At 43.1% G+C, this 20,101-nt stretch overlaps 1 protein-coding gene across 1 annotated transcript in view; it reads left to right on the top strand.

Moving 5' to 3' along the window:
* The window catches only part of MBD6 (methyl-CpG binding domain protein 6), a 212,170-nt gene extending 193,167 nt beyond the window's left edge, over positions 1-19,003 (top strand). Inside the window, exons 11-13 of the mRNA XM_085654602.1 lie at positions 482-534; positions 1,878-1,953; positions 15,883-19,003. Of these exons, the coding sequence (XP_085510728.1) occupies positions 482-534; positions 1,878-1,953; positions 15,883-15,957 (204 nt within the window). The 3' untranslated portion in view covers positions 15,958-19,003. The remainder of the gene's footprint in view (positions 1-481; positions 535-1,877; positions 1,954-15,882) is intronic.
* Positions 19,004-20,101: the final 1,098 nt, after the last annotated feature.

Here is a 20,101-nt window from a genome sequence, read left to right as displayed (position 1 = left end):
CTCTATTTTCTTGTATATCTACACAGTAGTGCTTTTGTGGAGATGTGTATGGAAGACTAGTTAGCTGGCATACAGATATCATAGATGGAAACGTTAGCTTGGAGGCCAGAATTGCTCTCTTTTTCCTTGTAAAGTGTGCTCCTAGTTTGTCTTTTAGTTATTTTCCCGCCTTTTAGTAGCAAGTTTGAAACTTCCATCATGCAGTGGTCCCGTTTGATACCGGTGCCCCTTGTTTGGTCTTGCCAAGAAGATAAAGCATTGTTTCTCTTCCCTTACATGCTTTGTTTCCTGACGGTAGCACATGACAGCTCCGTGTACATCTGGAGTGTGCAGGACCCTTTCATATGAGATGCTGCCACAAACTACTCTGCTGCCAGATCAGAACAGATGAGGGATGTTTGCAATGAGGCGTAGTGGGCCTTTAGAGAGATGGCTAACATTATTAATAAAGTGATAACAGTTATCATGTTTTAACACACAGGTGCATACTGAGAAGCTAAAACCTTCAAGAAGAGGAAGGAGAAAAAACACCAAGTAAGTGTGAGGTTTATAGGCATTGCTTGATGTTTTGGCCAAACATGCCCTTGTTTGATATAATTTTATTGTTAGTTAGCAATATCATGTCTTCTGATCCCCTTTCTGTATAAAATCTTACACCTTAAAGCTGCCTGTCGCTAGGTGCCCTGCAGTTGAATGCCTCCAGTGGGTACCAAATACTTACTCATGTTTTGAGTACTAAACTATAGAAGGTTGGAGAGGGGAGAAGGGCAGTGGTGGTAAAGTGATCACAGTCTGCTTTTCACATGAGATGATGGTCCCACTGTTTTACTGAGTCTGCATTAAGAGTTCAAAGATAAAAGGTTTGAATCACAAAACTTAGAAGAACCTTTTCATATTGGTGTGGCAGACCTAGGGTAATTAAGGTTGAACGTCATAATGCCATGCACCTGTCTGATGGATTTTTAAAAAATCATTTAGGCAACTTGTGGTCAGTTCACAGACCCTAGAATAAATCTTGTTTAAAATCACAAATTATGTGTGTTAGATCTGAATCACATCCCCTTCCCATGTGATGAAACTATAAGTTGAAAATTGTGTGGCAAGGTTGCCTGTGAGGTTCTTGATCACAAAATGGTTGCCTACAGGGTATATAAAATAGTAATGTTTCACATCCAGGCATTTAATTTTCAATGTTTGTAATTGTTTTTAAACTGTATGTGCCTGTAAGTATTTCAGCCAATGTGACAGTTTTCACCTCTGGGGTGCATTCTATAAATCAGATATAGATTCTACAGCTGCTTCTTTAACCATTTGTCTCTGGAGCATGAACGTTTGATTCTGCTGGAGGCATGGTCCCAGAAGGCTAGCACATAGAGGACAAGGGACCTTAAGTATGTTAGCAGTATTCATAGATAGTTACATAGAAGTTTGAATCCTTGTTGCTTAAGTGCATGTTCATTCTAGGTCTTCAATACTCGATTTGTCTTTATCCCTATGAGCCGTCCCTGGTGTGCTTACTAATCATTACTCAAATTCACTTATTATTGCCACTGAAATACTTTGGGCTTCGTTTGAAAACAAATCTGCGAGCATCCATCCCTCTAACCTCTCTTCCTCACTGACATGGAAGTGGTTGCTAATTGACTTCTCACTGATGCGCCCTTAATTTCCTCCTTGTTTGGTCTCTCTTTCATCGCCCCCTTGGTAGACTAAGTTCTTGTTCATTGCCCTGTCTTCTGGCCTGTTACTCTTAAGTTATTTGCATGCACAATAAGCATCTTGAGTAATCTAAAAAGTGTTTTTTAGTAGAAGTTGTCGTTGTTAGTGCTTCAATCTCACATGGTCTAATATCTTTTTTTTAAATGTCTTCTCCACAGCATCCCAAGGATGAGTACAAGACTTGATGGGCCTCCGTCCAAATGGGGAAATGCTGATCCAGGCAATGTTTCAAATGTAAGATTCTGCTCCCCTTTGAAACCCTTCCTGAAAACCTTTCAGCTTTAATTTATTTAATCTGTCTGTGTTCCTCACTTCAAGATTTGTATCCTGCTCACTCTTGGGTGTTTTTTCTTATGCTCCAAATATCTACCAAATAACAAACAAGTTACTTAACCTTAATTACAAGTTTGTATTCTGTGTGGCTGTTGATACACATGCTCTGCTGACGCCTGCCATTTAGTGTGAGACTAGGACTGTTGCAACTTGTTTTCCTTCATAGAAGTCTTTTGAGTGACGAGGTCTTGGTGACTCCTCCTCTGGTCATGGATGCGCATGGACAGTAACTCCCTTGTTAGATTGTTTTTCTATACCATTGGTTTTGGGCATTTATCAGCCTTGCTCCCGATGTTGACTTAATAAACAATCACCATTGTGGCCCTGGAGCCCATTGTCTTTCCTTCTCATTGCCGAAAAGACGTATCAACGCCTTTTCAGTTCCATTGACATACGCTTAATTCACCAAGTAAATCGTCGTTGAACAACCATTGTTCAATGACTGTGTACTCCTTTGGGATTCGCAGCTTTCTTCCTGACATCGGAGAAAGGGGACGAGTAGAAGGCAAGGTAATGGATCAGACACTCTTCAAAGGATGCCCTTAGTGCAATACCCTGTACTCTTGGGCCAATCGCCACGTGGTCTCTAACCTATGCATCTCGCCACAGCATGACAAGTGCTTCAGTAACTCTTGCTCGGCCTTCAGAAGGAAGAAGACTCCTCGTCAGTGAAGAGATAGGCAGTGAGCCCACAAAAAGATGTATTGCTCATCCTCGGAGATGCCGGCCACTCAGCACTGAAGAAGAATCGGGTGAGTCACCTGATCTTCCGGCCCACCAACTCAGTCCTGAGATCATTGGCTCCAACTCCTTGGAGCCCGAGATGGAAAAACTTCTTCTCAAGGAGGAAGAGGCGCCCGAGGACATTCCATCTATCTCTATTGTCCTGTACCTCCTCTAAAGACTGTGCCGAGACGCACAAGTCCAGTCGACACCCTAGCCTCTTCTAAAACCCATAAGCGGGCACATTTCGTAGCCAAGCACTGCCTCCCCGGGGGAAGGGTATTGATCCCTGTTCATAAGTCACTGCTCTTAAGTGTGCCACCATCCACAGCCCTTGGTAGGCACCGAAGTAAGGCATTGAAGCAAATAAGAGATCTGGCCAAGAGCCTCGACCCTCAAAAGCCCTCAAGTCCGAGGCCACATGTCCGCACTGAAATTTCGAAACAGACGCCTCTGCTGAGGCTGAAACTGTCGTTGGCACTAAAAAACTTTATCAGCTCTGAGGCCATCGATATCCGACTGTGCAGAGAGGCCTGTCCTTTAGAAACTGCATCAGGAGCTGGATAAAAGCTATCCATCCACGCACAGGCAAGATCTCTGGATAGGAAAAGATTTTGCCTAAGAAGTGCATGCTTGCCTTCTAAAATGCTCCATCTTCGGACACTCCTCTGCCTCCAACACCCTCCAAAAGGCATAGGGACAAGGCTGTTGTCCCTACTTTTCCTCCCTCCATCTCTCCCTCCTCGGCGACCTTCACCTCCACCCCCTCCAGCCTCTCATCATCTTCTCCCTCACTTCCTGCGATTTCTCCTCAGGGGTCACTGGATTAGTATTCTGACACAGGCAGCCCTGGCCTCTACACACCGGCAGAAGACTTTTGACGCCCTAGCCTACCCGCTCCCCAAAGATGATCCTTGGGAATTGTTATGTGGTGCCTCACGGGGACCCAAACTTCAAACACGTCCCTGTTAAAGCTTCCCTTCCAGATGTCACCACGGCGTACCATAGCGTTATCCATTGAGCAGCAGCTTATCATAAGGTGGAAATTTATGTCACCCCCGTTGATGAGGACTTCTTGGTCGAAACGCTTTCTAAAACTGAGCTTTTTCTCCATCACCTACATATTGTAAGAGGAAGGTAAAATCTGGCACAGAGATCTTTAAAGAGCCGGTTCAATCCTGGGTGGCAACACCCATGGTTGAAAAAAAGTTCAAGCTGGCACACTCCGATCCACTTTGCATAAGGGGTCTCGTCCCACCAGACTCCCTGGTCGTTACCACTGCCGGTTGAAGAGCACCAGCCCAGGCCACAGGCCACACCCTTTCTCCTGTTAAAGAAAGCAAGAGTAATGATACTGCAGGTAATAGGGTAGAGTTCGGTAACAAACAAAAAAAGAAATAGGGTAGGTGTCAGTGACACCACATTACTGGCGTATTACCAATCCTGTGGGCCTCCTGTCCTGGTATGATAGAGCTCAGTGGCAAGAAATGGATGGCCTCCTCTGACGTCTCCCTGACCAATGCCGCAATAGAGATGGTAAAACAGAGGACAGACATTGCGAGCACTACCATCAGGTGTGCCATGAATTCAGCTGATAGAACAGACAGAAGGGTAAATATCTCAGTTATTATTTGCCCCCACTCTTTGGTTTGTGTGTCCAGCTTCAACCCTGAGTTGAAGCAACATTTTACTAACCTGCCCTTCGGCAGGAACACCTATTTGGTGGGCTGGTTGTTAATATGTTGGAGAAAAGAATGAAGCCCACTGACACCGCCAAGGTTATGGATGCCCTTCAAGTTTCTTCCGCCATGGGCTCATTTTGGAGGCAACAAGCAAGGGGTGAGTCCACAGTCACTTCCCCCGAGCCAACCCAGTCGTACTAGCGGCAGCAGCAGGGTTTCCACCAACAGGGTAGCAAGGGTTACACACAGGGGTCCTTCAAAGGGAACAGCTCAAAATGCTGGGGCAGAGGCTGCCCACTAAGAGAGCCTCTACCTCCACTAACTGACTTTCCTCGCATCCCCCTGATCACACTAAACCGGTCGGGGAAACTTAAGAATTTCTTCCACGTTGGAAGGAGATCACCTCAGACTGGTAGGTTGTATCCTTCGTTCAGGCGCTCATACTCAAAGGAACAATAGAGCCAGTGCCCCTCAAACACCAGGCCAGAGACATTTACTCCCCCTACTTCCTCATTACCAGAAAGAATGACTCCCTCAGGTTAATCCTCGATCTCAGGCCTCTTAACAGGTACGACCTGTCAGAACATTTTCACATGGTCGCATTGCAGTATCTTTTTCTCCTGCTGCAGCAAGGCAACCTCATGGCCCTGTTAGACCGTTGGGATGTCTACTTTCACATCCTAATCCAGTCAGCTTATCCGCGCTATCTGCACTTCATGGTAAGTGGCCAGCACTACCAATTCAAAGTCCTACCCTTCGGAGTCAGCACAAGCCCAGGGGTTTTCACAAATGTCCAGCAGTGGTACCTGCTCACCTCTGGAGGGAGGAACTCGTGTCTTTCCGTACCTAAATGACTGGATTAGTCACAGCCCAAGCAGATAAGACTGCCAAGCCCACACTCAAGCTGTAATTTCCCTGCTACACAGCCTGGGGTTCACAGTAAATGCCACAAAGGCTCACTTGGAGCTAGTCCAAGTCCAACCATTCCCAGTGTCAATCCTAATCACAGTTGTGTGGAAAGATTACCCCAGTGCTCAAAGCGTAGAGACATTCCATTAGTTTCTGCCTCTTGTTCAGCCACTTCATTCTCTCATCATTCATAACCAGGCTCTTACAAATGGCTTCATACGCGCCCACTCCTAGAGTGCCTTTCAGGTCAGTAGTGACAAGAGAAAGGTCAGTTGAACGATCGAGTGCTGAAAGGGGCCAGCACCCATCGCTATCTGCAGTGGTGGAACAGCAATAATTTGTCGAAGGGTAGGCCCTTCACAGACCCAGTTCCCCAGGTGACTATCAACACAGACATCTCTTGCCAGCTGGGGAGCCCATCTCAACATTACAGTCCAGAGTGTGTGGCCACCTCAGCAATGGGGTCTCCACATCAACCTTCTGGAACTCTCAGGCATTCATCTAGACCTCGAAGCCTTTCATCGGGAAATTTAGAGCAAGGTTGTTCTGGTGCTCACAGACAACCTGGCTGCCATGTTTTATCTACAGAAGCTTAGTGACACGCACTCCCTTCAGCTGTCAACACTAGCTCAACAAATCTGGCACTGGGTGATTTATCACCAAGTACATCTCCTGGCACAGTATCCTCTTGGGGTAGACAACGACTTTGCAGACCTGCTCAGCAGAACCCAGCAACAAGTCTACGAGTGGGAACAATTGGAAACCCCCAATTCCTACTCCCTTATTTTCACAGGTGGGGCACACCAAACATAGGGCCCGATTTAAATGCCAGTGAAGAGGGTTCTCTGTTAAATGGCAATGGAGTTTCCTCCCCGTCAACATTACGATCCGTCCGCCTGATTTTGATTTGGGCAGACAGTAGTTTGACACCGGTGGAGAATTGGCTATATGTCTGCCCACCTAATTTAGATTGGTGGATATTTAACAGTTTTTCAGTGCCTGTCGGGCAAGGAAAAATCGGACGGTAATGGGCACAGAAAAGTGCTCAATGTCCCCCTCATCATGGGAGGCAACTTCCATGGAGGGGGGTAATCATTTTTTTTTTTTAATACATTTTTTTTAAACTTTTACTGGATGACTCTATCATGCATATGTTTGACGTAGCCATCTGTCAAAGGTACAATACATTTGCCGGAGCCGCCTTGCCAGAAGTTCTTGTCAATGCTTGACATTTCAAAATTGCAGCACCTCCATCGAGGCTAAGAGGTAATTTACTCTTTCGCCCAGGCAGAGGATGGCTGTCAGCCAAGATCCAAATCGGGCCAATAGACCTTTTTGCTGCGTGAAAAAATACAAAATGCCCAAACTTCGCTGGAAAGCTCTACACCCCAAGTCCATGGGCAATGCTCTGTATATAAACTGTTCAGGGATATCTACACATGGTTGGAAGGTTTAGGCAAACATCTGTCAGCCTTATCCTGGTGGCTCCCAAATGGGCCAGACCACCAATGTTCTCACACCTCCTAAGATTTCCATCTCCCCGTATAAGAAGCTCCCCAACAGGCATACGTTCTCACACAAAAGCATGGCAAAGTTGTACCTCCAGACCCCGGGCAGCTCAACCTCGCGATCTTGCTCCTGAGTTTCTAGAGTTTGGTTACCTTAACTTACCTCAAGAGTGCATGGACATAATCTGTGCCCTGCCACATCCTCCACACTTGGTCGGAATCCACGGTCTCCAACATGGCTGTGCAGGGTGAATGGGAGGGGGAGACGGTAATTCTTCTGACTGTCTATGTGCCACCAGGTCTCCAAACACAGTTACTGGTGGACTTTTTCGTCAAGTTTTACAATCATAGGGTGAGACTTCTGTCTAGATGTGTATCGTGCACTAGATTGAATGAGCACTAAGTTGGAGGGGAAGGTCACAATCGGGAAATTAAAAGGTTTTGTGCAGGCCTTCGGACTAACTGATATCTAGAGGGCCCTCCATGGAACAGAACGGGCCTTCTCCTTTTACCCACATTCTTATAAAATGTCCTCTAAACTGACTTTATCCTAACACCTAGAGACACCATGGGTAGGTTCTCCGGCGCCAATTATTTGGCGAGGTACATCTCGGATCACCGGCCTCTACAGGTCGTTAGCCACTGGGAGGAGCGGAGATCCCCGGTGTTAGAGGATGGCCACCTGGAGGCAAGTCAGTAAGCAAGTAGTGAAGGCACTTGATAGGGCTACTGATTTATATTTTCGTGAAAATGAAGGCTCAGTGGTTAGTGCCAGTGTAGTTTGGGAGGCATACAAAGCCACATATAGAGTGGTGCTGATTGCAGGTGAAGTAAGGGACAAGAGGGTACGAATGTAGTGCCTACAACAACTGGAACAAAAGATTGGGGACCTTGACAATCAATGTATCTCCAACTCGACCGTATCCCTGGTTCAGAAGCTAGAAAATAATTTGCAGGCCATTAAGTAAAAACATCCCTATTGGTCAAGCAAAAACATATTGATGAGGACGGAGACAAAGCGGGTAAACTATTGCCTGGATAGGCAGCAGGGAACGTGTGCACGTTAGGGAGCTGGAGCTGGAACCTGGAAGGGTGATTAGGCGCAGGAGATAGATTGCAGAAGCCTTTGCGACGTATATGGCTGTTTTGTACACACCTAGGGCTGGGCGTTCGATGGAGGAGATAAAGGGATTTGTAAGAGACTGCCCAGTCAGAACTCCGACTCAGTAACAGAGCGAGAGGCTAGAGGTGAACATCTCGGAGATGGAAATAACAAAGATGCAGGCAGGGAAGACCCTAGGTGCCAGTGGACTACTTGTAGAATTCTTCCGTAAAATGGCAGGCAGGATGGTTAAGCTGATGCTCCTGATGTTTCTGGATGCTCTCCGGCAAAGGTCCGTGCCGGAAGATTTGCGAACGGCCAAAATCGTGCTCATACCCAAGTCGGGGAAGCCAGCACAGCTATGTAATTCATATAGGCCAATTTCGCTGCTTAATACCGATACCAAAATTCTGGCATAAGTGGTGACTGATCTGGTCCTTTTCGATCAGACCGGTTTTATGCCTGCCGCTCTACTAGTCTTAACCTACAGCACCTCCAATAATGTTGTAGAGCAAACGGACACTGGGGGTAAACCATGGGCTGTGTTGTCCTGAATGCCAAAATAGCACTTGATTCGGTCGAATGGCCTTATCTGTTTCTGCTCCTTGAAAGAATGAGATTTGGGCCCTGTTATGTTAATTGGATTAGACTGCTATACCGGAACTCTTGTGCCAGAATAAATATTAACGGCTGCATGTCTGGGAGTTTCCCGATTAGGAGAGGAACGAGACAGGGAAGCCCTCTCTCCCAATGCTCTTAGCCCTCACAGTAGAGCCATTGGCAAACCTCATGAGGATAGATGCTCAGATCTGCGGCAGGTTGAAAACCTCTGGATGGGAAGAACGTATATCACTATATGCGGACAACATCCTACTTTACCTGACCCACGTAGTTCAAACGCTCGCCAGAGATAGTGAAATATTCCAAGTATTTGGAGAGATCTCAACCTTTGCCATTAATTGGGAAAATTCAATCCTGTTGGAGATGAATGGGCCCGATGCCTGTACCAGGATGGGTGGAACCTCATAGTTTTAAGTACCTGGGAATATGGATAACTAGAGACTCAGATTCTCATGCTTGAGCTAATCTTGAACCTCTGCTTTGAAGACTAGAAAGGGCCGCCTGACATTGGAGTACTCAGCCCTTGTTGCGGATGGGCAAAGCAGCCAGGTTCAAAATGGTCACCCTTCCCAGGTTGCTGTACATTTTTATAGAATTACCCATATAAATGATCAAAGACACTTTTCCAGCACATAAATAACTTACTGAGGACATTGCGTTGGGTGTTGTGGGGAGAGGGGTATGGGGGGTGGACACAACCCTGTATTGCACTACAGACCCTGCAATGAGCTAAATATGATGGAGGTATTGGATTACCAAACCTGCGGACATACTATGAGGCAGCACAAGTTGCAGTAGTAAATCACTTTGTGTATTCAGAAAGAGAAGATCTGGCAGTGCGGGCAGACACATGGGGAATGGGAGATCATAGTTATATGTATGTGCTGTATGGTGGCCACCTACATGAGCGAGCATGTCCGGCTACAATTACGGTGCTGGACACATAGAACAACCTCCTTAGAGAGATGAAGTGGGACAAAAGACTTGCACTAGATATCCTCTGGAAGGGCGCTAAACTAAAATGGGTGGCTAGGTCTACATGGATTCTCGAGGCGGGACAGAATAGGCCTCAGTACAATCGCCAAGGTCAGTGACGCTAACAGGGTTGTTCCCTTTGAACATCTCCAGAGGAAGTACTGAATGCCGTCCACACAGTGGCTAAAGTATTGACAGGCTGTAAAATTGTGAAAAAGATGTCTTTAGGGGTAGTGCTGCGAGACGAAATGTGAGGAGATCTGGGGATCCTGGGACTCGGGGGCAATTGAGGATTAGACTGGTTAACACCGGTTCATTGGAAGTAACACTCTGGGAGGGGTAGATCGGGGGAAGGATATTCCGGAAGAGTGCCCTAAGATAAGACCTCTAAAGTTAGACTCCTCTAGATAAGACTAATTACAAGAGGGGAGGGAAGAAGTTAGGATGGATAGGATGTACTTGCATTGTAATGTTTGGATAGTGATCTTCTGATATATTGTTGTGGTGTATATACACTTCTTGTAGAGTACATGGACATACTCCGAGAGGCCTGTAGATATACCACTCGCACCTGCTATGCTGCCAAGTGGAAGCGGCTTGCCCACTGCTGTTCCCCAAACCACGTAAACCCTCTTATGCCTACATTACAATACATTATTTGATACCTTCTACATCTACAAAAGTTAGGATTAGCCTATACTTTGAATAGGTTACACCTAGCCACTATCCTCATACATGCAGAACAGGGAACACTACTCACTCTTCAAAATCCCAGTTATTGAAGTTGTTAGGGAGGGCCTCAAATGTGTCATCCCAATAGGGTGCCTCCTGCCCTAGTCTGGAATCTGAATGATGTTCTCACCAGACTAATAGGGCCTCCTTTCGAGTCACTGCATTCTTGCTCACAGCAGTTCTTCTGCTGGAAAGTTGCCTTCCTTGTAGCCATTTTACCCGGGAGGAGTGAGGCTCCATTGGAGAGCCTCAACCGAGAATCTTGAGACTGGCTATACCACTGACTATAGTGCGTTGCACTCCGTACTATCAGTACCGATTAGGAGTGAAATAGCCTAAAAGCAGATCTAGTTTGTGCTTTGAAAGCCCACAAGCTCTATATTTCAGAATGGTCTAAAAACCTTTCACTCGGTGGCGGTTATAGTTGTATTGGTGGTCTCCCTCATACCCTCTCTTATTTTTGTTTGTGGAGTGAAGGTGTTGGCCCTCTGGAACTTCCGGATGAAGAAAGAACCTAAAGGAAGAAAAGAGATAATAATAATTAGCAGTATTGACCTAAAGAAAGAGAAATATATATGGAATAAAGTAATACAGATAAATAAACTTCATTTGAGCCAGACTGTTACCTGACTGTTATTACAAAGACCAAGAGCACCAAAGGAGCAAATTCTTTGAGTCTGGTTTGATGCCAAATAGTGATGGGGAAAGGAGACTAAGGTGTAAGAATCAACGGGCCAGAAGAGGAAATAGATGCCAGCACTGGACGCCGAACACTAATCTCTTGAAGTAGAGTGAAAGAAACATTGACTCGACGCCTAAATGGCGACTCAGTTGCAGAAGAAAAGGACTTTGACAAGTCATTGAAGGGTTTTTGAATGCCAACAAGTCCACCATAGTCAAAATTGTTGAGGAATAGCCCATGAGCTCGATCCTCTGTCTACCCCCGAACCTTATGATGAGAACTGGAAGAACTCTTCTGTGAAGATGAGAGAAAAGTCAAGGATATTGCTTTCAAAGAACAGATTGCACAAGAAGAGGGCTGGCAAGACCTCTGTGCTGGGGAGGGAGGGGCTGATATCCTGTGACACCTTCGCTGTCAGGCGATATACAACTCTTTGATAAAACACCAATGGTTTTGAATTAGAGAAGGAACAATTATAGTCCTACTTCCTTCTTGAAACACTCATGCCATCCCAGAAGAAGAATTTGTAGCTTCCAATGCTCCTTAGCATCCTTGACTAAAGGTAGGATGCATTTCAAGAGCCTGCATCATCGAAGTCAGTGACTCTTCGTGTCAAAAATGGTTCAATCACAATGTTGCTGGTTCAATCACAATGACTACAGCCAGGAAGACCGGTGATAACACTGTATCAACAGGACCACTCCGAGCAAGAGGAAGGAAATGGTGGGTAGAAAAATGGAGAAGGCATCAGCCATTCAGTGGTAAATTACAGTCTCCAGCGCACTCTCCTATCGCTATGGCCACCGACTTGAGAAATGGCTCTGTAGGTAAGAACCAGACGTGACCTCCTTTTATATACATCAGTGTAAATGGTTTCAACCAAATGGAAGGTTCCAATGAAAGGTGTCAGTATCCTCTTGACAGAACCTAAGGGCAGCTTCTATGCAAGACCCAATAATTTATTGATATCATTATTTTTTTGTTTGTGAGGGCTGCAGATTGCACGGGTTGCCAATACTTAAATTGTTTACTTATTATTACCTGATTATGGATTATGTAGTTAATAAACATTAAAGGCAAAGTTGGTCTTCATAGGACTCTACATTGCCATACATTGTCTGCAGGTACCATTTAATTTACTTGGCTACCTGGCTGGCATGTAATTGGGGCTCGGAGACTGTATAAGCCGATGCCAGATTGTGATGTATATTTTTGTTAAACTATCAACTTACAATAACAAGCATTGGCAAAACCAATAGGTCTCACTTTGGAACCTGTTGGCTCTGCCAATGCCTTTTGAGGATGCTGTACAGCATTAGCAAGGTGCTGTGTGGCATGACCAACCATGTAAATTTTTTTTAAAAAATCTGTGATGCAGAAACAGTTGCTGTGTCACTTTGTAGATGCACACATGCGTTATTACACCTGCACCCTTACAAAATGACAGAGGTACCACTTTTTTATGGATCAGTAAATAAAAAAGGAGGTGTGCGAAAGCATTTTATTCAAGGTCTAATGTCCAGCAATCTGGGAGAGACGAGTTGAGCAAGCTGGAGCAAGGAAATAATTGAATGAACAACAAGCAAAGAGTGACAATAAAGCCCACCAATAGTAAGCAAGAAGTGGGCCTGAAAACTCCTCTAAGTTCTTGTTAAGCCCACAATAGGTCTTTTAGGTCAGTCTCTCGATGAGTACTGAGTTAGAGCATCGCACATTACATCCATGAGAAGACTGTGACGTCGGCTCACTCGTGCTATCCAGAGTGTCAAGTGCAGAAAGAGTTGTATTTGGTTTCCACAGCCATAGTAGGATAGGCCTAAAGTCTCTAGTAGCAAACAACCTCATCCTCAACCTGGGTTGAAGCCCTTTAGCAAATCTGCTTTGTGACCCCCCCCATGAACGGGGTATGACACAAGGCAATTTTAAAAACTTGTAAATGCAGTTAAATCAATTCACCAAAGTGTTAGTATTTAAAAACTAAGATATGCAATACAAGTAACGAATGTGTGAAAGCTATTTTGATAACCACCACAGTGCCCAGCAAAAACTCAGATTTGAAGTTCAAAATTAAACTTTTAGAGCTTTTGCAATTTAAGGCCAAAACCTGCATGAACCACTTCTGAGAAGATGAGGATTTACAGATTTCGCTATTCTACTTTTATACCTCGGAGCGCACATATGTCAATTTAATGTTGTCTTTTTGGCCATCATAAACAAAACAGACGATTACAAGATCTGATAATTGATTTTACCAAATACAGGGGATTTTTTGTCGTGTTATTTTTAAGATTTCAGTGCAGGCCTAAGCAACAGCCAGGTGACCATTTGTCTTTGTGAGTAGACGTGGTTTACTCAGCATGCTAGAGAGTCAGAGATTTCATGACCTGCCATCCTTAATACTTCTGTTGAGTGGAATTGCAGAAGCTGATATTCGGTACTGTTTGGCGAGATACATTGCAAACTGTTTGACTTCATGCAGTAAATCTGCCTTTATAGCGCCTACAATTTACATTTTGTAGTTTGTCTATGTAGCTGCATTTTTTCAATGACCGCAATTCATTGATTCTTATCTGCAGGTAATATCTTTGACAGTATGGGTTCTGACTGATTTAGATTTTATCAGTTCAGCAGCTGCTCTTTCCAGTCACTCATTAGCATTTGACCAGCAGATTAATAACTAGAAGTCAGTTTCTCACCCAACCACTGCCCAAATCTTCATTTATTTGGTGGCATGTGCATTTTACCATCACAAGAGGTCTGACCCACCAAATGTTTTTCTGTTTTAGCGATGCATCAGTTCCTTGATGTTGGCATGAGCGCAAGATCATTAAAGACAATGGCAATAGGCCATCTTGTTTCCAGAATTTCGAGGCTTCCCAAAATATTTTTATCTTTTGGTTTCTGGCATTAAACATAGAGGGGACAATTGACAGCATCTGTGTGCTAGACATACATAGCTCATTTGCATGGTCTTCATTCTCACATTTTTGGGGATTCTCTAACAAATCTATGCACACATCCATAGGTGCCGCATGCTCTAATAGCTGTATTGGGAGGGGGGGGGGAGGGGTTGTATTGTACCAATTTTGCTACCCATGTGGTTTCTTCATGGCGCGTTCAGCTTACAGTAAATATTTTGCAGCAATTTTTGCACCCTTCAATTGCTTGCAAAGATTGGATATTTTGGAGCACTTTTCAGCAATTTCAACACCATTTATGCTTCAACAGTTAAGATGTAGATGGAGTGTTTCTTTCAAAGGGGCAAGATGTGTTTTTTGGGCTGCCCATGATAGTTGCGTTACCGCAGTCCATCTTGGAGAGGACTAATGATTGCACCGCATTCTTTAGGTCTTTGAGGGGGATGAAGGGTTTGATTTTTTTGAGATGTTTTAAACCTGTTGAAGACTATTTTAGCTGGGATGTTAATATGCTCTTTCATGTTCAGGTTTCTGTTGAGTGTAATACCTAGAGATTTTACAGAGTTAGAGATGGATAGTTTGCAGTTTAATGCAGTGAGTGTCGAGCCAGATATCTATGGGAAAGGACTTTTCTTTCAGTTGGCTGAAGAGGTGTTCAGTTTTGTTGGGGTTGAGCTTAAGGTGGTTGTTGGATAGCCAGGATTGAGCCTTGGAGAGAGTGCTGTTTAAGTGCTCGATGTCTTTAGCTGACAACATTTGAATGTAGAGTTGGGTGTCGTCTGCATAGAGACGATAGGCAATTTTGCCTTGTTTAGGATCATTGCATGGGGTTCCATGTTGAGGTTGACTAGGGCAAGAGACAGGATTCACCCTTGAGGAACTCCTTGTGAGAGTGGTGTTGCTTTTGGGGTTGAGTTATTTATTTCGATTAGCTGGGATTGTTGGTTGAAGTAAGAAGAAAACCACTGAAGTGCACTGCCATTGATGTTTGCATGCTGTGAGAGGGTGTTTAGGAGTATGTCATGGTTGACAGTATCAAAGACACCGAGAGGTCCAGGAGGCCTAGGAAAACAGGCCTGGCCGTTATCCAGAGATATGTGTAGGTCATCAGTGATGTTCAGTATTGCAGTCTCTGCACTGCAGCCTTTCCTGAACCCAGATTGGAAGGTGTCATGCAACTTGTATTTATCAATATGGTTGTTAAATTGTACAAACACACATTTTTCGATAGCTTTGATGAGGAGAGGGAGGTTAGTTATAGGTATGTAATTGTTACGGAAATTCGTTTTTGAGTTGTGAGCCTCTGTAGGCCTTGCACCTACTCGCCTCCTACCCCTCCCCCCAACCCCTAAGAAGCCTTAGAGTGCTTGACTTGCGTTACCACTGAGAATCAAGTGCTGAAGGTGGACTAGGCCCAGTTGCTCAGAGCCCATAGTTGGTCGGGACCCGGAACATCAGGAGTAAAAAGCCTCAATCACCACAGTTTATTTTATTTTTTATTTTATTTATAACGTTTTTTATAGCATGAACAAGATCCCGAAGGATATCTGAGCGCTTTACAATATGACGAAAGAACATAAATGCAATATCAACACCAGGGAGAGAGGAAAAAAAAGTTGGGTCCAGTAGCTCCTACTTGCCTGTGAAAGGGGTTCCAGTGCTCACCCAATTACCATAGGATGTTCATATCTCTTTGCTAACCGCTCTTGTGATATCCAACTTGAAATGGCCTCTTTACTAAGTAAGTTAAAACACATGTATGCTGAATATACACAAGAATTTGTGCTGCACATAAAGCTTGACTACACCTCAACACATGCAACAATGTTTTTAGAACTATGCGTTGGCTGCAGCTTTTTTCAAGACACATGTGAAATCTGTGATCAGAGTTAATTTATTTAGTTTTTTTGATTCTTTCTGTACTGCACTTGTGTGTCAGAATTTTATGTTCTAATTTCAAGATGTCTCTCTCTTCTAGACTGATCGGCGCTCCAATACCCGGCAGCAGGGGCCAGGAAGGCCAGCAAAAAGTTGTCGGCGAAGAATCATTTAGAAGGGCATCGTTCACCCCCCTTGCAGACTGTTTACCCTCTTGTGTTTCAAGGACATCCACATGAAGGCACTTTCACATGATCGCATAGGATGCAGTCTGATTGTTGCAGCCGTCTCCTGGTCCCTTTCCAAAGGGGTATCTCTAATATTAAGATGGCTTAGTTTGATACCAGGCGAGACACACTGAGCATCTCCTCCATAGTATGGTAGTAGAGACAATGTAACCCTCCTGTGACATGGAACTTTTCGCTTAGAAGACAAGAGCCAAGGAGCATAAGCAGAGAGTATACACTAACATGAAAGAAGCTGAAATAAAACGGAGAACAAAATACCTCTCTCAACATCCATGCAAAGTGTTTTTTATTATTTTCCTGGACAGCAGAAGAAGCTCTTTATTGGCTCCCTAAGTTCCTCCATTCTGCTACTCTTCTACTCAAGCACAAGAAGGTCTGCGCCAACAGACATCAAGTTGTCGCATTTATTAGTGTCCTTTCCGATCTTTCTCAGTCCACATTGTCTGTTTCCAATTTCTTTTTCACCTTTAACAAAACTGTTCACCGCCTTTTGAATGGTAATCATGGTAAAAACAGTTAATTGTTGCTTTTCTGCCTGCTGCACCCAATGCAAGTTATTTTGTTTACTTCACCTCCTTTCAGGGGTGCAATTGGCTAAGATAGAAAGGGATCTAATTACATATCAATAATTGCAAAAATACTATAAATTGTTATCTACAAGAGAAAGATATTGACAGTTTGCTCTCAAAATCCTCACCTCAGCTATTTATTCTTACTTCAGTTTACAAGGCAGGTAATAGTGCAGGCAAACATTTCATATACATGGTCAAATTTTGCCAGTATGAAACTTGAACATTTGGTTATACTTTGTTGATTAGTCGAAATGCAGTTTTTCACTTTATAGTTTTGAAAGCATCAGTTGCAGGGCAGCAAAACAATAGCCATATGCTGAGCAGAAATTGTAGCATCTAGTGCTGGTGACCTGACATTTTCACAAATTAGTTGCAGCTGTTGGGGAGGGGCAAGGGGCAGAAAAACCAATGCTAATGTTCTATGTCAACCATTTGATTGATGGAACAGCAACACGACATAATTCTTATGTGGAATGAAAAGTTTATAACCTATGTGTTCAGGACATGTTGCTTTGTCCCAAAACCTCTAGGGTGATTCTGGACTGTCATTTGTTCGGATTTCACTACCATGACTTTAAACTCTTTTTAGTGTTTGGGTTTGTTGTGGTCTTCACGCATTGAGGGTTTAGCACTTTCCCCTGATAAGGAAATTAGGTAAAACCAAACTAGGAGAAACAGACAGTGTAAATGAAACCCATAGCAGATTTGCTGGAATCACTAATAATTTGATCATTTTCTATCTAAGTTTGGGTCCTTTAGAGTCCTTTGTGTTTTTTAAACTACTTGCCAGCCACATATCTGTGATAAAAGAACACCCCCACACATATGGTTGTGTCGCTATGGGACATTTTGATCTTGAGGCAAACAACAGTTATATGGTTGCTTTGGACTACCGTAATATGTGGGCTGAATGCTCCGTGTTTTGTTTATTGACCGTATAAACAACCACAACAATGTTTGCATTTTGTATATCAGAACTCTTATTTATCAGTATTTGTGAGCAAATCATGTACACCTGAAGCCTTTGCTCTGCAATGAGATGATAAAATATGAGGAGAGTTCTTGGTTGTGGTCAAGCAGAGCTCTACTGTTTTCCCGCAAACATTCTCCACTCTGATTTCCCCATCTGTGACATCAGAAAGCCATAACAATGCATCTTGCGGCATTGAAGGTACAGCAATAGAGAGATAGGTAATGTTTCTCCATGTCCAGCTATGAAGCTGTTATGCTAGCGTCTCTTATGTCAGTGTTTCAGGATATTAGTACATATTACCGACTGTTCTAACTTCTTTTCTCCTAGCTTCACAGCCAATTCTCCTAGTCTACACAGTTAGAATGCCCTGGACACTTCAGGAGGTAAAATAGGTTGCTCACATAGGTGAATGCATATTTTCTGCAAACATGATTTCAACACTGGAATTGGGATGCTACACGATCAGGCAAACATTTGAGGGGGCAAGAGACCACAGGAACGGAGCACTCTGGGTAACTAAGGACCAGAATGACCAGTCACTGTTGGAAAAATTAAATATTCAAAATTGTATGTTTAACACCAGTACTGAATGTTTTCTAATAATTTGTTTTCTACATATTCCTAGTATGACTTACGACAGAACCACTTGACTATGTAGATCCGTTAGAAACACTATGACCAACTTACTGATATGGTAAATTCAGAGTAATATTGCACATAACCTCCAAACTGTTCCTTTACACTATACCTCCCTGTTAGATTTTGTCCCCTATAAGTGACCACTTTGTTTATGCTAACCACTTACTGTCACAAGTCTGAATTGGTTGCGACTTGTACGGTGCTCCACTGCCTTTACGGCAAGTTCTGCACTTCAAAAATACTAGGTATAAAATATAATAAAGAAAAAGGTATTCATTAGCTGCAGGGCAAAATAACTTGAATGAATAAAGAGCTTCATTATTTGCTGACTGTGCAATACTATAGGTGAGTAATATTATCTGGTCCCCATCTGTGTGAGATAGCCTTCTTCTTTCCCAATATATAGGCACTTAAAAATACATTTGTATATTTTCTATTTCTTGATGTAAAACTTTATATTTTTATATATATATGGACAGTACAAAGTAAGACATCCATAGTAGGTTCCACCTTAATTGTTTTCTTAAAATATTTTAATAGTTGTGTGATAAAAACATTGTGAGGTCATGTTGTAATTTCTCTAAAGAAAGATCACCATTAACAAATCGGAGATTCTCAATATTATTTAAGAATATACTATAAGTAGTGCACCTCTAAACCCATATCTTTCTCAAAACACAACCCTTTACTCAGCACTGAGATAAAATACACCAACTAAAATAAGCACTCTAGTTGACAGATTTGTGTATTAGTATTTGATTTAGTAAATTACCTCCTTATATACTCAGCAAAAAAGAATATTATATTTGTCAGAAGGTTAGTAGAACAGCACTAGCAAATGTACACTGGTGTGGTGTAAAGCAAAACTCTAATTGACTAATACTTGAACATTGCTTCTTTTACTGCACACGGAGAACGGTAATACATGGATACTTGCCCATTTTGCTATTTGGGTTCATATGAACATATCAACTACAAAAACATCATTTACAAAATATCTAATCAAAAATTAAAATGGCTACAATTTTGTACTTACAAAAATACTACAAAAACTTCAACCTGCACTTAATTCCTAAATTCAGCCACATTCAAGTGCCACATGGTTTAGGACTGGGTTAATGTACTGTTCTAGCTCCAGTGATCATGTATATGGGGACAAGTACTTGATATGTGGATATAGGTTTAGGTCGTAATTGTTTTTTGATGAGATTTATATAAGGTTGATATTTTGGTAGTCTGTTTTTACAAAATAGGTTTTTCCATTTGATGACAACCTATATTATGACGTTCTACAATTCATTAGCTTCTTTCCTTTTGCCTTAAGTGGCCCACGATTTCCAGAGTACCCACGGTTTTAATTTGGAGTAGCTTGTCCCGCATCTTGGCCATCACTCAGTTAGCAATTGTGTTTGAAATCATGACTTCAAGGATGTGCCTGTCATAGACAAGTTGATAGATAATGTGCTTTAACTTAGGCAGCTCGTTCAAACATCACTTCAAAGCAAATCATTGTCATCTTACTTTAAGATATCTAAGGGCATGGGAGCGACTTGCGGGGGGCTTGAAGTAGAAGACTTGTCAGGTGGCATTGAAATTAGACTACATTTGCCTGGCAAGAACCCCACACAAAAACAGATCAATTAGAGAACTATCTGCCAATTTTTGTCTTTGTTTTTCACAGCTGTCCAAAGACATAAAAGAACTTAGTCTTATATTACTAGTACAATGTGTATACCTCATTTTGAGTCAAGTGAGCCATAGGTTCTTGATCATAGAATCATCTACTTCAGGCATGTGAACGAATAGAGAAACCTCAAATTAAAAGTGGAGCACCAAATTGTTACTAGGCATTCCGCCGAATTGAAATTGGCCTCAGTCATGCTGCCA

Source organism: Triturus cristatus, chromosome 4_1 (genome assembly GCF_964204655.1).
Source record: "Triturus cristatus chromosome 4_1, aTriCri1.1, whole genome shotgun sequence".
Lineage (NCBI taxonomy): Eukaryota > Metazoa > Chordata > Amphibia > Caudata > Salamandridae > Triturus > Triturus cristatus.
Note: the sequence above shows the minus strand (reverse complement) of the source record. Positions and strands in the feature narration are given on the sequence as shown.